The 16,737-nt window shown below is 36.1% G+C and overlaps 1 protein-coding gene across 1 annotated transcript in view; it reads left to right on the forward strand.

Moving 5' to 3' along the window:
- Positions 1 to 16,737, forward strand: part of fndc4 (fibronectin type III domain containing 4) — a 31,038-nt gene that overhangs the window by 10,191 nt on the left and 4,110 nt on the right. Inside the window, exons 2-5 of the mRNA XM_015372402.1 lie at positions 304 to 419; positions 3,231 to 3,435; positions 13,686 to 13,775; positions 15,683 to 15,816. Coding sequence (XP_015227888.1) covers positions 304 to 419; positions 3,231 to 3,435; positions 13,686 to 13,775; positions 15,683 to 15,816 — 545 coding nt within the window. The remainder of the gene's footprint in view (positions 1 to 303; positions 420 to 3,230; positions 3,436 to 13,685; positions 13,776 to 15,682; positions 15,817 to 16,737) is intronic.

Consider the following 16,737-nt stretch of genomic DNA (forward strand, 5'->3'; position numbering starts at 1 on the left):
TTACTTCCCATCTCTGATGTACTCTAATCTAATATAATTTCAACTAATCTAATCACAAACAAATGTCATTTTCTGCAGTACAGAGTTTTATTCTTAGATTTAATATAGTGCTGCCAAAAATTCAGCGTATCTTTTGTACTCCTATCCAACTCTCCTAACATCTGTAGTACCTCTGCAAAGTTTAATGGGTGAATTAGAATTTCTTTATGTCCTCATTCTGTTACTTGCATGTTTTAACTGTATTTTACTTAAGTGGAATTGTTTATTTTAAGTTTTTCTGTCTATTTGCTTGTTTTTCTGCAGATCGACCACCTGCCCCTGTCAACGTGTCGGTTATGAACCTACGAGCTGACTCAGCAACAGTGTCCTGGGAGGTTCCAGAAGGGGATATAATAATAGGGTTTTCCATCTCACAACAGGTAATGACTATCCTTTAACTTAAAAACAGATTTTCAAAATCCAGTTCTTAGCTATGTATACCCCCATAACCTTTTCATGTTTTTTTCATTGGGTGTAATTTATTTGGAATTTTATTCAAAAGACCAAAACAGAAGAGCCCAGAAAAAAATATTACAAAATTAATTAATAAGAATATGAAAGGCTATGAAAGGAATACGTGCAATAAATTCAAACCCCTTAGCTCTGATTCCTCAATTAGTGCAACCAGTCGCCTTTAGAAGTCTACCAATTAGCGATTAGACACCACCTGTGAGTAATTTTAACTTAGCATAAATTAAGCCATTCAGTGAAGGCTTTGTAAGTTTGTTAGACAACGTCAGTAAAAGCATAATGAAGACCAATAAATACAGAAGACAGGTTAAGAATTAAGTTGCAGAGAGGTTTAAAGCATAACGAAACATCTAAACTGATAGCAAGACACAAGCAATATTAGGTAAAGAAGAAGCTACTGTACAGTGACCCTTGCTGAGCTGCAGTGATTCACAGCTCCTGGGGGGACCTGTTAAAAGCAAAGTTATTAGTGTTGCACTGCACAGTTCTGGCCATTAGAGAAATCTGGTAAAAAAAAAAAAAAAAAAAAAAAAAAGTAGTTTTTTTAAATAAAGCCATTAAAAAGTCCTGTTTAGTTTTCAACAAATTCCATGCAGCGGACATAGCAAACACGGTGCTTTAGTCAGATGAGACCAAACAAAGTTTTGGCCCAAATGTGAAGCGTTATGTGTCAAAACTAACTTCTGCACATTTAAAAATACTATCTACAACAAAAAACATGGCGATGTGCCCTTACAAGGGAAGATGGTCAGAGCTGATAGACAAAAAACAGATACAGTTTTCAAAAGCCTTGAGCTTGGGCAAGGGGTTTACCCTACAGCTAACAATGACTACTAAGGTAAGCCATAGCTGTAATGACATGGCTTAAATAAACACAAAAATGGTTTGTCATAAGTTGCTCTACATCACCTCTCACAGAGCCGACGAAGCATTTTTGGACAATTTTAACAGGGCATGGAATAAGAAAAATATCTAGAATAGAAAGAGGATATGGGCGTTGTTTAAGTAGTGCACAGAATTAAATACATTAAATGAATTGAACTACCGGGTGCTATTTTGGCTTCCTTAATATGCTCCATTCTACATATCACAGCTTCTTGTTTGTTTACCAATATGCTCTTTACCTCTGTTATAATAATCAAACCATCTCCAATGAACTGTGTGCTCTGCTTTTAACCCATCCCTTGGGACTGTGTGCCAGGGTAGGTGTCTGTTTGATTTAAACCAGCAAATGTGCAGCCTTTTCAGAATAAAAGTTCCATGTTTGAACTACTAGTCCTGCCCTGCAATGACTATCCTAAATGTGAGCTAAATAATCTGAGAATTGTAAACGTATTGCACGCTTCATTAGTACTCTACCTTCCAAAGCAACATTTCTCTGCACATCCCACATCTGTTTCTTCAGTTTTAGAAACATACAGTATAAAACAGCATAGACATATACAATGAGTGGACAAATATACAGAGGTATAGATCAAACCTATTTGAAGTATCCTAAATAATCACTTGCAACTTTAACTACAGCCAAACTGAGATTTGGCTGTTAAAAAATCTTTTAAAACCAAGTACAGTATCAGCTTCCTCACTCTGATAAGTATTTAGTACCTTGTATTTGTGTAGCAAATACAATTGTAAATCCTATTTGTCAGACACTAGTGCAGGTATTTTTTAATCAAGATATAGATCCTGTTTATACCTTTAGCCATTTGTAAAGGGATATATACCATAAAGATTGCACAACTTAACCATTTTTTATGAAGGTCACGTTAACTGAAAACTCATTATTGTTCATATTGTTTTATTAAAGAAATACCTCCTTAAGCCTTACTGAAGTGTAAAGTTTAAAAAATATATAAAGACATGAGGAAAGTTATTCCATAAAAGTCAGATTTGGAGAATAAAAGCACAGTGGTTAGGCTGATTAACTTTATATTTTAAATATAAAGATATCTAAAGGCTTAAAACTGTAAAAAATGATGACTCTTGCCTCTGACTGATGCAACAGAACAGGCTCTTCTGTAATCATTTTTATGCTCTATGCAACTCTGAACATAATGATTTCACTTACTCTTCCTTTGAGCGTGACTGAATAGTCTGTCTCCTCAGGGTACTACATCATCAGTTGGCAGCTGAGTTTGTATACTCCCTATAATTCCCTAAAGTTAACATAAGAGTTTAAGCATGCATTATTAATTATTTCTGTATGTGAATCTTTTTTTAAAGCAATCGATGTGGCCCAAAGACAAGAAAAAGCTCTACCTGGGAGAAATAAAAAAGAAAATGAAAAAAATTTCACAGTCTGATCTTTTGAAAGATTTTCTTATAAAAGGCCTGTGGTCTACAGTAATAGCAAGTTTGACTCCAAAGGCTTTGATGTACAGAACCTGAGAGTAAAACACTGAGAGGGCTCTATGTGTTGTTCTCAACAGTATTTTTGGTTCGTCAGCTCTGCTTCATATTGGCATGCATTCTGAGAAAGGATCAAAGCCTTTTCTGCCTTTTCAGCATGGCACTATATTGATTTTAAGATCAAATTTAATGAAGCAAAGTTAAGACACTTCCAAGAGAAGACAATGCATCTCCAAGAGACTCATTCTGCAAATCTCTCTGGTCACCCTAATCAGCTAACTTCCCTCAGAATGGATAATTACCGGAATTGCTTAATAGTTTAATCTATTATGTTGCTCTCTGTTTTTTTTTTTTTTTTTCCCGACTTCCAGAGGCAGGATGGACACATGCAGCGTTTCATTCGTGAGGTCAATACTACCAGTCGCTCTTGTGTTCTTTGGGACCTGGAGGAGGAAACTGATTACATCATCCAGGTCCAGTCCATTGGGCTATATGGGGAAAGCCAAGCCAGCAAGAAAGTTCATTTTCGTACTCTCAAAAAAACGGACCGGTTCTCTTCCAACAGCTCCAACCAAGGTATGCTGCTTATTTGCCCAGAAGCTTGTGTTCCCTTTTTTTGTAAAAACATTGCATTCATTGATAAATACTGAAAGAACTTTAATATGGTTAGCTTTTTATTTTTTTATTTCATATTCAAAACATATTTATTGAAAGACAAACAAAGTAAAATTTCTTGAATGCACAAATTACAGCCAATAAAGCTCTTTGAGATTATTCTCTTGTAGATTTTGTCAATAATAGGCCAGGAAACATTAGCACTTTTATTTATGTCCAAAATAATTTCCAAAAGTCTGGAAGTATTTGAAGCCTGGGGCTAAGCCAACTTGTTTTTCTTCTTCTTTTTTTTTATTTTTTACAAATTAAATATGACTTCAGCCACAATCTTTGTAGTATTGGTAGATACTTTGGATTTATTAGAACACTATGAAATCAGCCAAAGCGGAAATATTTACAAATAGACATATTGCTTATATGCGTTACTCTGCTTCTCTCTTTTGCTTTGATCGATAACATTGTTATGTGCAATTAACCACAAAATACCAATTTCCAGTTGTTTTAGATTTAAATGAAATGAAATGAAAAATGAAAATGAATAAAACAAGAGAGTTTATGTTTCATGAGACTCATTTTGAATTGTTCAAAATTTGAATTTATGAATATTTAAAGTCATGTTTGAAGTTAGCTTCTCAAGTACCACACGACTTGTGTGTTATGCTACAATCGAAACCAGCTACAACAATAACCTACAATATGAAACCAATCGAAAAAGCCTAATTCAATGTGGATTAGATGTCATCGAAGTTTATTTCAGTATTCATAAGTTCCTTTCACAGAACATTCATGGATACAGGAAAACATCTGACGGCTGTGCCAGCAATACAATCAGGCAATCCACAAGAATATATGAAAGGCTAGTCAATAAAAGGGGATTAACAAGCTAAATAATCCTATGGTTTTAAACATTTTTAGAAACCTTGAAAATGTTCCATTTCCTATAGTGTTAAGCTGTTATAAATCATTTTTCTGTGTAAGAACAACTGTGTAAGACAGATTTATCGTGAATTGTATAGGTTCTTAAAAGCAGATAAAAGTTTCTCTCTTTTTTTTTTTTTTTTAACCATGGTGTGGTCAGGCTTGGTGGGTGCTAATTGAGGACCCAAATGCAGAAAGAAGTTTTGCTGATTTAATGAAAAAGGCAACATAAATATATACACATATATATATATATATATATCTATATATATATATCTCTCTCTCTATATATATATATATATATATATAGGTGGGACAGAAAAAAGTGGGCTGATAAGCTGATGTGGAGCAGGTGTGGAAAGGAGGAACTAGAGGGCAGCCCAGGGAAAGGAGGCCCAAGGGGGCAACAGAGAGCAACTCAAAAACTGTAACACTGCATAAATACAACACAAAATGCAAAAGAAAAAAATGACCAAAAATAAAAAAGAAAACACAATGGCATAATTAACTGAAAGCTTAAAAAGAAACTGAAAAAGAAGTCCAAAATGGAAGAACTACACAGGTGTTCCTTTACTACCTCTTCATCAAGCAACAACATTGTTGGCGTTTCTTAGTGTTTACCTCTAAAGAAATAAACAGGAAGACCCCTACATCACATAATCAAAACCCGAATAAATACCAATCTAACACTGATAGAAATAACACTTTCCTTCTAATTCTGCATAAATCCAGATATACTGACAAACTCAACCTATTACAGACATTTCTCCTGCTGTTGCACTAAAGCCCCTTTTTACCCTCAATCCATTTAAAGCATACTGACAGTGAAATGACACAAAGTGAAGGCAAGTGTTGTTGAGTGCAACAACATGAAGGCTTCCTGTCAGAACCTCACTGTGGAATCGGGGCTGGTGATGAAGGGAGAATGCTTTCTCACAGACAGCAATGCATTATTGACAGACTCTTCAGGCATTGCGAGACACTCTGAATTGATGTGATGTTGCATAACCTGCAGTGATTCTCTACAGACTCCAAAACATTTTAAATTCACTGTATGGGCTCATCTCAGGGACTGGTAGAAAGAAGAAGACTGTGATGAATAGAGAGTAAATTCCTTGGCTGTTTATTATTTTTTTTATGCTCAGAGAGAAAAGAAAATCTCTAAAGGCCTCTGAAGCTAGCTCAGGCATGACTACATGATGAGCCAAATGTATTTAGTCTTGAAATAATGGTCTCTCTTGACACTTGTTTGTGAGCAGGCCTGATGCATTGAGCTAAAGTTTTAACAATGATTTTACAGCAATTGGAGGTTGTGAGAAATGAAACCGCTGATACAAGCAAATCATAGATGTTTCTTTAGGCTGACTCAGGTTTCATTTAATTTGTTAAGCAAGCAAGACTATCTAAGGTAGAAAAAAAAAGAAACTGTGCCCTATATATCAAGCTAACTCGAGTGCTGACATACTGTTTTACAAATCCAACACATGTTTAATTAATTTAAGACAATTACACTGCTATTAATATAGATCAATAAAGTGCAGTGCATAAACAGTCTAATGGCCGGTGCTGACACTTGGAGACAACATTGAAGCATTAATCAGGATTTGTAGCCCCTCCGGGTCGTCCAACTGGGTCAGAAAAAGAGCTCAGTCAGTGGAGTAAAAACATTTTTTATGAGTTTGTTTTAGCATGTTAAAGTAAGCACTTTCAGCATTTTCTACATCCAATACCAGCAACAACATAATATTTAAACGTGCAACTTTCTGAACATCATACCTCAATTTGGTTTTCAGGTTTTTGTACAGCTTTTTCTTTACTTTAATGTTGTATTTATATTTATTTTAGAGTAAACTTAAATTTGATACAAACAACAACAACCTATTCACAACAGTAAAAAAAAGCAATAAATTACAAATCAATAGTTGAATTGTTGTTTTTATCGACTCACTGTCAGACCGAATCACTGGTATGAAAGAGATGATCCCAAAGCATTGTCTGCTTCATCTGAATATAATTTAGAGTGCATACTTTCTTACACTACATTTTAGTTTCACCACAGCAATCACTCCAACCTGGAAGGCACACAATCCCAGATTCACAGTTATTCAAACCGTTCATCTCTACACTGAATGGGGAGATGTGTGCCTCTGAAAGAAATCTTGCAGGTACCTGACAAAAGTTTCACACTTTAAAGAGAAGGATCTCATACCTTTTGCTTTCAGACCACAGGGGCAACTTATGCGTTACCTCTTACTGCACTCCAAAATACAGCTGTGTGGTAAATATTTTATGTTTTACCTGAATGTTTTAGAGGCCTCTGAAGAGGTATTTTACTGAAAACTAGAGTATACAGGAAATCCCCATTGATACTGGGCATGGATCAAATAGTTAAAATGACATCAGTTTTGGGCAGTTCCAATTCTCTGCCACTTAAATTGTAAGAATATTAACTTAAGTCTGAGCCAAGGTCTCTTCTTTTCTTTTTTTATCTATTGACTGCACACACATTTCACTTTTACTTCTCGAATGACTGCAGCCATCGGGTGTATCAGAGACCAAAAGATGAGTACAGGGAGCTGCTCGGCAAAAAATTGCTGCTGGAAAATATTTTAACTTAGTGAGAACTAAACAAGGGATGCTTGTAATTTGATAGAGGCAATTTACAGAAACTACATTTGTGTAACTTGAATTGTAATTTTGGATTTGACCAACATCATCCATATGATGTTTCTGTTATGTAAGAAGGTCTGAAAAATCAAAAAGTTTTGCGACACAGCAGTCCGGAGCTCCTTTTCTAAACAAAGAGAGTTTTCCCTATTGACGCCGTTAAAGGTAAAGGAACAGGAGCAAGAGAATATATATGCTGAGTTTGAATTCAGTGGCTGTGACCTCCAAAGGCCATATTTGTCGTCCGCTTACATCATAGCATGACGCTGAGTTTAATATAATACAAGTATCTGAATAGTTACATCTGAAATTAATTAAAATTGTTATTTTAAATGGTTAGTGATTCAGATATGTGGAGGATAATGTTTGGTTTATTGAAAAGTTTTAGCTGCTTCAGTGCAAATGGGTTTGGCTGACATTTAAGCATAGATTCCAATATCTCTGCAGAGTGGGGACTACAAATCTGAAATGTTATTAGCACTACAGAACAGTAGTGAGAAGTTCTGTATCCATTATTTGCCTCCTTTGTGTGCCAACTGTAACGGTTAATAGTCCACAGATTGTACAAGCGGCGAAAGCTGGAGAAGGCTGGACCTGTTTGAATGGATAGTCAACCTCTTCCGGCCTCCTTATTTTCATGGACCTCGAATTGAAAACACCCATGGAGTGCATCCTCCAAAGGACCCAGCCTACCTGGACTGGGTCATTCAAAGGCGTTGAAAATGAGAAAGGCCAAGAGAGTTTGGTTATATATTTTTGAACGAAGGCTCTTTTGCCTAGTAACCGTGGCAGTTGATACGCAAAGCAGACAAAGAATGAATTTCGGGCTTCTTTATTGCCGTTTTGTATGCAGATTTAGTTTTTGAGGAGCTTCAGCAGCAGGACCATTGTTGCAGATATCAGATTCGTAGTTCCCACACAGCACAGATATCGGAACATGTGTTTAAATGTCAGCCAAACCTATTTGCAGTGGGACAGATACCAAACATTATCTGCAACATATCTGTCTCACTAACATTTTTTTTCTAAACTATTTCTATTAATTTAAGATGAACCTATAGGCATACTTGTATTATATTAAACTGTACTTACGATTCAGCACCATTTTCTTTTTTACTCTGAGCATGGAGCAGCCTGCTTGTTTGGACTCGCAATGAATCACGGGATGCCTTAGGCCACGAAGGATACACCAGACCTTTCTATAAAACTGGGGAAAAGAAGGCTGCATTTGTCGGCTGCATATGAAAGAGTCTGCGAATCTGAACAGGCCACAGCATCGCTCTATGAAGTAAACGGCCCCATGAATCTGGCTTTTGGAGCTTTCAGCTGCCTGATTTGAACATTAATTGGACCATTATAGACACAGCCAGTGCTCCCAGTGAGTTCCTGCCTATATCCTGTGATTTTGTTTTCGAGGGATTGACCTATTCTACCATCATCTGCTGTGGGAAGCAGGATTAGGGATAAAGATTTCAAGAAGTTTTACAAGCCACAAAAGAAAGCCAGATCTGTTCCGGTAACTCCTCTAGAACACACAGCTGATATAAATAAATGGGTGATTAATAGGGCTTTACAGTAATTGTTGCCTAGTGAGTAGGGCATGCAGTCACTTGTTTAAGGTGTGTTGGAGATTCATCTAAAACATGCCGAACAGTAAACCTCGAAGAAGCTTAAAAGAAGTTTGAGATAATCTTACAGAGAAGAAAAAGAACATTGTAAAAACCCAAAACATCCTCTTTACTACAGAGTGTTTTTATTTAGAGGCTTCCCTGCCCCCCTGTAAGAGAGACTGCTACAGGAGATCCTTTCTGCCTGCAACCATTAAAGGAGCAATATGTAAGAACACCTAGCCATTCATGTTAAAAAAACCTTTTAATTAATTTTAGTGTAAGTTACTTACTCATTGCTCATTTAACATAAAAAAAAAACTCATTCATGATTATGTGATTGAAAACATTTATCTATGGGATTATTTAAGTATTTCTGCATTAAACAGAAATAGAGTACTGTTAGTTACAAGTCTTGAGACACACAGTTACAGCTTGATGGAATCAGCTGGAACCGACATCTGTTTTATTTGTCCTACTTTGGAAAATTGCATTCTATCTTTTGTATGAAAACCATCAGCAGGAGTAACCACAGTATATATCTAAATCAGTCCTTGGGCTGTACATTTCCCAATAGTTTTATTCCATGAAAAAAAAAAGAAAGCTGGAAGAGTTTTCAAGATTAAATAAAATAAAATACCAAATAAAAAAGTATTTGACTTGCTTTAGAGATGTTGTTAAGTCTGACGAGCCCTGTCAGTAATGATTTATTCTGACGTTCTGCAATGCATTTGCAAAAATCTGTTGCAACACACTGCTGTATCCAAATGGATATTATGGAGTGGGTGTGAGAAATGCACGTTCAATATAAAGATGCAAGAGGGTATCTCATAATTACAATTAAACAAGGTAATTTAACAGGGAAATTATTAAGGCAAATCCATCTCCTACAGACTTTCTTATTCACTGTATTTGTATTAACAGAATCTGGAAATTTGAAATATATTTCTTTAATACAAAATACTATTGAGTTAATCTGCAAAGAATATGTGAATCAAAACAATGTATTGTTTTCATAGATAATAGCTGTTAAATATTCCTTCCTAAGAAGACAGCTATAAGCAATTTTGGAACCTTTTATCTAAATAGTATTGTATTATAGACAATAATACAATATTATTGCTCTAGGTCTTTGCAGGTGGGAGCCAGCAAACCCACGTCATCCATATAAAGCAGAGACGAAATCCACTGTTTCCCAACCCAACCTCCAGTCGTGGACTGTTCCTAGATATGTTGTCAATTAAAAGTTATGAANAGCCACCTTCTTTTGTTTGAGAACCATGAATTCAGACTTGGTGGAGCTGATCTCCATCCCAGCTGCTTGAAACACTGCTGTAAACTGCTCCAATGCACCACATCATCCATATAAAGCAGAGACGAAATCTACTGTTTCCCAACCCAACCTCCAGTCGTGGACTGTTCCTAGATATGTTGTCAATTAAAAGTTATGAATAGGAGTGGTTATAGATGACAGCTCTAATGGTGTTAAACATATCCTGGAAACAGGTCAAACTGAATGCAATGCAGACCAGACTTCTGCTTCACTTTTACAGAGACCGTATAGCCATTAGCTATACATTAGCTATCTTATAAGGAGGAACCACCACCCCAGTCTTCCAGTCAAGGAGCACTTTCTCTCATTACCACACAGTATTAAAAAATCATGTCAACCACTATAGCCCAACAACATACAAATACCCAAGTACTCAGGGTGAATCTCATACATCACCAAGGATGTTTTCACCTCTTGGAATAGATAAAAACAATTTTGACTCCAAGCATCCAGTCTCTGCTTCCCCCTGGAAATGTGTGACAGTGAGATTCAAGAGATGCTCAAAGTATTCCTTCTACTCTACAACAATGCCCTCAATCAACCTCAGCAGCAGCTCCACGCTCCCGGAGACTTTGTCAGATTTGCTTTGAGGCCTTTTTTCATGGCCTATTTGATCTCCACCCAAACCAGAGTTTTTACCTCTGCAACTGTCCAAGTATTGGCATACTTGGCCTCACGGTACTGGTTTGCTGCCTTGGGGACCCCACAAACCAACAATACTCAATATTACTTCTTTTTAGCTTTACAGCGTCCCTGACGTCCCTTTAGGAGGGGAGCACAATATAAAGCAACACTGTAAAAGTGAGTTTTACCAGAAATACACAACTGAAAAAGCTGCTTGGTCACACATTGTCCCTTATAAGCAGTGTTAGGAGTAACAATGTTAAGTAATAATAACGTTATTGTTAGTTTTTGATTTAAAAAAGTTATCTAACTAATTACTTTTCAAATAACGGTAATGCTGTACACTACCTGAAATATGATAAAGAGGCATACCTGACGCCAATGAGACGCCATGCTGTGGGCGGGTGTTCAGTATGCCTTGAATACAGAGAGAAGATGGCGCAGAGTCACTAATTAAATGACAGTGTTCCCAAAGAAGGGCTCATTGAAGTCAAAGGCTAAATGTTTTTTTTGTGATTTGTTCATTATGTGTAGGAACAAAGACTTTAAAATTATCAGTTACAAGCTGTGATCTAAAGAAGCTCCTCATATCATCTAAACACTGACTGACAGCAGGCTGCCTTTAATCACCACGTTCTTCACTTTCTCAGTGCCACACTGTTTTAACTTGCATGGTATACATTTTTTCACTCAAGAATACTGGGATTATATTAATATTTTATGATCAGTTAAAGACTTTCAATGTGCAAATATAAAAAGTTCTAAAACATATTTTTGTCCTTTAATTATAAAAAAATCATCATCACATCTACATAATTATATTGCAACTCACTTGTCAAACCACACACACAAAAATTGGGCAGATTAGTAATAAATGTTTTCAGATGTTTAGTCCTTTTGATAAACTAATGAAGAAAAGCCATTGGGTCTTTAATTTCCCACAGGTGTGTAGGGGGCACGGCAAACTCATAAAAGATAAAGTGACAACATATATGAGCTTTTTTGCTCTCTGACCAACAGGAGGGAAAATCTCTCAACCTAGGACACAACAACTGAGACCGACAGAACAGGGCCTTGAACCCACAACCTCCCGGTTACAGAAAAAAATCCCTACATCCAGAGCCACGGTGATGTTGAATCAATTTTTCCCCCCTAGAATCAGTAAACCTTTGCAGAATACTGCAAGAAAAAATATTAGAGGCTGCAACGGGTTAGAAACAAAAAGGTCTACTGTCCAGCAGCAGATTGATAATCCTGAACATACAGCCATTGCTACTATTGAAATGTTTTGGTTCAAAGCTTAGTAAACTGTTAAAGTCTTTAACTCATTCTAGACATAAATCTAAGAAACTAACGTCAATAGACTCTCTCTATACAGTTTGACTAACTTGAGCTATTTTGGGACAATAAAAACTTTCTGTCACTAGATTTGAATTTGAAATAAACTTTATTGTCATTACACTGTCACAAGTGCAAAGCAACAAAATGAACTCTCTGCATTTAACCAATCCACCTGGGGAGCAGTGTGGGGTTAAGGGCCTTTGCTTAGTGACCCAGAGTGGCAGTCTGTGGGAGTGGGGCTTAAACTCAGAACCTCTGGATTCCCAGCATAATGCCCTAACCACTAGGCCACCACTCCCTGCAAGTTTATGTATAGCTATCGATAGAGATATCTATAGCTGGTAAAAATATTATCCAAAGTACTTGCATAATTGCAGGCAAAGTCTGCAATTATGAGACTATCAAGTCAATACTACTAATTATTGACTTGATAGTCTCGATACATACATGGTACACTTTTTATATTTTTAACCTCCCAATTGTGTAGCAGTTTGCAATGATAAATTCCATTTAAAATTCATGGACATTTGTTATGTCACAACATGTAAAAAAAAAAAATATATATATATATATATATATATGGAGACTTCAGCAAGGCAATAAACGCTAGCACAATGGCTTCATCTGTGGAAAACAAAATAATTAATCAGTTGAAGCGCAGTTGTGTCTATCAGTTCTGATTTACTATTGGCATCATGGGATTGCGGTGAGCAGAAGGAATTCCAGGTAATCCTGCCTGTTGTATGTATCAGAGGCTCAGAAGTCCACTGGTTTTGCTGTAGCAAAGTATCGCAGAACACTGTGAGAGTGGTGCAAAGATAAAATGCATAGAAACAATGCTGTGACGCTACTGAAAGAAGCATTTGGACTAGAAATAGAACACTGGAAATTATTTACAACATAGAGCTACAGAAAAAAAGTGTCTTAAAAAGCAGGACTTCAGCAAACTATACCAGTGATATGCTCTTTGCATGTTTATGCTTATCTTTCCACAAAAGAGGTCTTCAGTTAATGCAGCGCATAATGCACTGAAATTATACTGGACACTGCTGTCTAAGGTGCTCTGCTTCACATTAACTAAGTTTGATCAAGGGAACCCAGTGAGATCTCCGTTTTAAAGCTGGGCATATTGCTTTGATCTCTCAATATCAATATGAAAAGCCTTTCCATTGGGGTACAGTCCTGTGAGTTACAACAAAATACCTTCTATACACATTTCCATATGCTCATTACGTTGATAACCTAAGGCTTTGTTCTTTTGCCTACCCACAAAGCCACAGTAATATAATTCTGAAGAATTTTGGAAGCACAACTCACTGAAACTGCTATAATGTGAAGAGAGCTGACAGTCCTTCCCTTTTGGGGAAGTTCCTTGACAAGTCGATTCACTAAAGGTCCAATTAAAAAGAGTGGTGCTCTGGAACATTTCCATCTAGGCAAGTTAGGAAAAAGGAAAGGGAATAGTTAATGCACTTAGAGTACGATTAATTGTTGTAGCCTGGTTTGTTGTGACTCCTAATGCATTCTCTTGAAGCTAATATTAATAACATTCAGGAACTATGAGATAATAAATGTTTCTGAAAACCAATAGGGACTCAATCTAAATACTTTTTATATTATTAAAGTAATTATCTGCATAGTTAAGCACACAAAACCCAAATTATCATAATTGGTATTCGAGCATGAATGTTGCACTGACATTTTTAACTGTGCTCTCCTAGATGACCCCACTGTGCAGGGCCTGGACAAGTCTCGGCATCTTCAGACAGGAGAGATGATCATAATTGTCGTGGTCTTGGTCATGTGGGCAGGTAGGTTTGTTAAATGTGTGAAGTAAAAAAATTAGACTGGAAAGAGAATCAGAAAATATGAAAAAGGAAAGAGGTGAAAGTAGTGTCTGGCGTGTGTCTCATTCTGATTGGGAGTGTGTGGGACCCAAGACAGGAAAGAGACAGAGAAGCCTTACATGAGAAAACTCAGAGTTCCAGGCCCTTCTTAGTGAAGTTGGGGTTATTTAATACAATTAAAAGCACCAGTTTATTGCAGTCAAATTAAATCAATACTGTACTAAATAATTATGAAAACAAATTTAGAACAAATGTCTTCAAAAATATATACAAAGTAATACAATATTCATCATTAAGGTTTATTTCTTTTGTACAGCCACAAAATCTTAAGCTAATAATACAACAACAAAAATCTTGAAAAAGAGCAATGACGTACCCGAATAATCGATCTAAAAATAGAACTAAAAGACTCCTTCTTACAACATATACCACATAAAAAAGAGTATCTTCTTTATCTTCATTTTACTTAACTTGATTGTAAAACATCATGTACTTTCAGTTTCATTGGCCTGAATTATTAAGTAATAAAAATAAATAAAGCAAAAGTAAATCTATATTTTTGAATGTTTTTAAAACATCTTGAAATTAAATTGGAAAACCCTGTTTTGTATTTTACTACTGTGTACAGCGATGAAACATGTTAATGACAATAATCCTTATTAATTCTACCAAATTCGCTTTTTATAATGATAAGTAATTAATTTAAAACATCTATTGTGTTACTTTTTAAACCCCCTAGTAGATTTATGTTTGAAGATTTTCCTTCATTATCATTTCTCCAAAGAGTTTTTATAATTATCCTGACATTAATTGAAGTAACAGAGCAGGAAAAAAAGATAAAAAGATACACAAAGCTTGCTGTTCACTAAAATGATGAAAAACAACAATTTTTTTTCTGAAAAACATTGAAAGTTGCTCATGATAGGTGATCAGTGGAAGGATGCTGCTTCTCTTGGTGCCTGTGTCAGTTCTTTGCAGGATTTATTTTTTCTTCAAGACATTACCTTTACCTAATGCACCACAAAAAAACATCCCACTAGGCTTGATGTGTTTGTATCCTCCAACAGGCTACTTTCTCCGTCTGTAAAGTACAAATTGCAACAGTTAATGTTATGGTTAAATTAATAAAGTAAAGGAAAATTAGCCTCACTCAAACTGTTTATTTTGTACATGGAGCACACTACTATACCCATCACAAATTAATTAGAAAAATATTCTAATTCAATAAATACTTTAATCGCTAAATATTCCATTGTGTTGTTCAAACACCAAGGACAAGTCATCACTTTAAGAATGAATCTTACTTTTAATAAGCTACATAACTCTTTGGTCTTGTTTTCATCCCCATGTACATTCACCTCGACAGTATGGAAGCGAATTTCAATGCACAACACAGCTGGTCAATGAACTTTAATGTGATGAGCATTATCAAGAGCAATGTCTCTTAGCTAATTAAACAACATATGCATCATTTGATAAGGTTTAATTAACATGAATGTCTGGCAAATCAAACTTTTGCTCGAAGGTTGTATTACCAGAACTCCATATTAATTTCTAAAAATACAGTATTTTTACCGAAATCCATGGCCTCAGAGATCTCATGAACTTAAGTCTGAATCAGCAATACTATTCAAACAGGAAGCACAGCTGTATTTGAAAGTCTGAGTAACACAAAAACCCAACTGTATTGCCTACCCATTAAATGAATGAAGGCAGCATTATTAAGCTCCCCATGGAGCCAGTTCTACTACCCACAGGGTGTTTTAGTACACAGTGGAGCAGGAAGTGGGATTGCCAGTAGATTCCTCATGACTGAGTGGATGTCTGTTGTATACGTTTTTCACCTGTGGCCTTCTTTGTCCCTCTGGCAGCTGTTATAGCCCTGTTCTGCCGACAGTATGACATCATAAAGGACAACGACTCCAGTAACAATAAGGAGAAGGTGAAGCCGTTGTCTGAGAGGAGCACACCAGAGCACCACAGTGGGGGACTGCTTAGGAGCAAGGTGAATAAGAAAACCATAACAAATATATATCTCTGAATAGTAACATTTCCTTCTATGAATTAAAAAAAACAATGACTCTAGTATATCTGTTGAACATTACTCTGTGGGTTCTACTATTTATCATCATATTACTCCCCATTATGCAGGTGAGGGGAAGGACTACTACGGTGGGAGAGTAGAGGGACTTAGTATGAATCAGCAAGTACTGCGAGTTCTAAACTTTAAATACTAGCCTAAAATATGTACCAAGCACAGGTCAATGGAACTGTGTGATTGGTTTGTGTCTTTTTCTGTGTTTTCTTTAATACAGAACCATCAATAGCTTCCTCAGAAATATTAACACTGAATAATAATGGGAAGACTATCTGAAACAGCTATTTGCTTTATTGTTACCCCTGGGAAAGCAAAACTGATCTATATAGTACATTTCAGTAGCAAGACAATTTAAAGTACCCCAGACATGTAACATTATGCAATTTTTCTTTTATGACTATTATGTACAGATTATTGATAATATTTCAGTTTTGTAAAATATATTTGATCATAGTACTCTACTTATACTGTATGATAGGACCCAGCTCATCCAGTAAAAACAGAAAGTATCATTAAAAAAGATGTTAATGATTTTGAAGATTACCGTTTTCTTTGTTTAGCCTGTTTAAGCTTTGAAGGGGTCATAGAATGATTATATAGGGTCTTCAACAGGGGGTCCGCGACCCCTAGGGGATCCGCGGAGGTACTGCATGGGGGTCGCGAAAGTCTTGGTTGATTACTTTTTTTTATATTCCCTCCTGCAATTTTTTGCACTAATTAAAATGTCTTTAAATACACATTAACATGAATTCAACACACTGTAGTAAACAGATAAATGAAAGCAGAAGATGTCTTTCAGTCATCAATGCATACATTCAGTGACACACA

This window comes from Cyprinodon variegatus, unplaced genomic scaffold, assembly GCF_000732505.1.
Source record: "Cyprinodon variegatus isolate N-32 unplaced genomic scaffold, C_variegatus-1.0 Scaffold4, whole genome shotgun sequence".
NCBI lineage: Eukaryota > Metazoa > Chordata > Actinopteri > Cyprinodontiformes > Cyprinodontidae > Cyprinodon > Cyprinodon variegatus.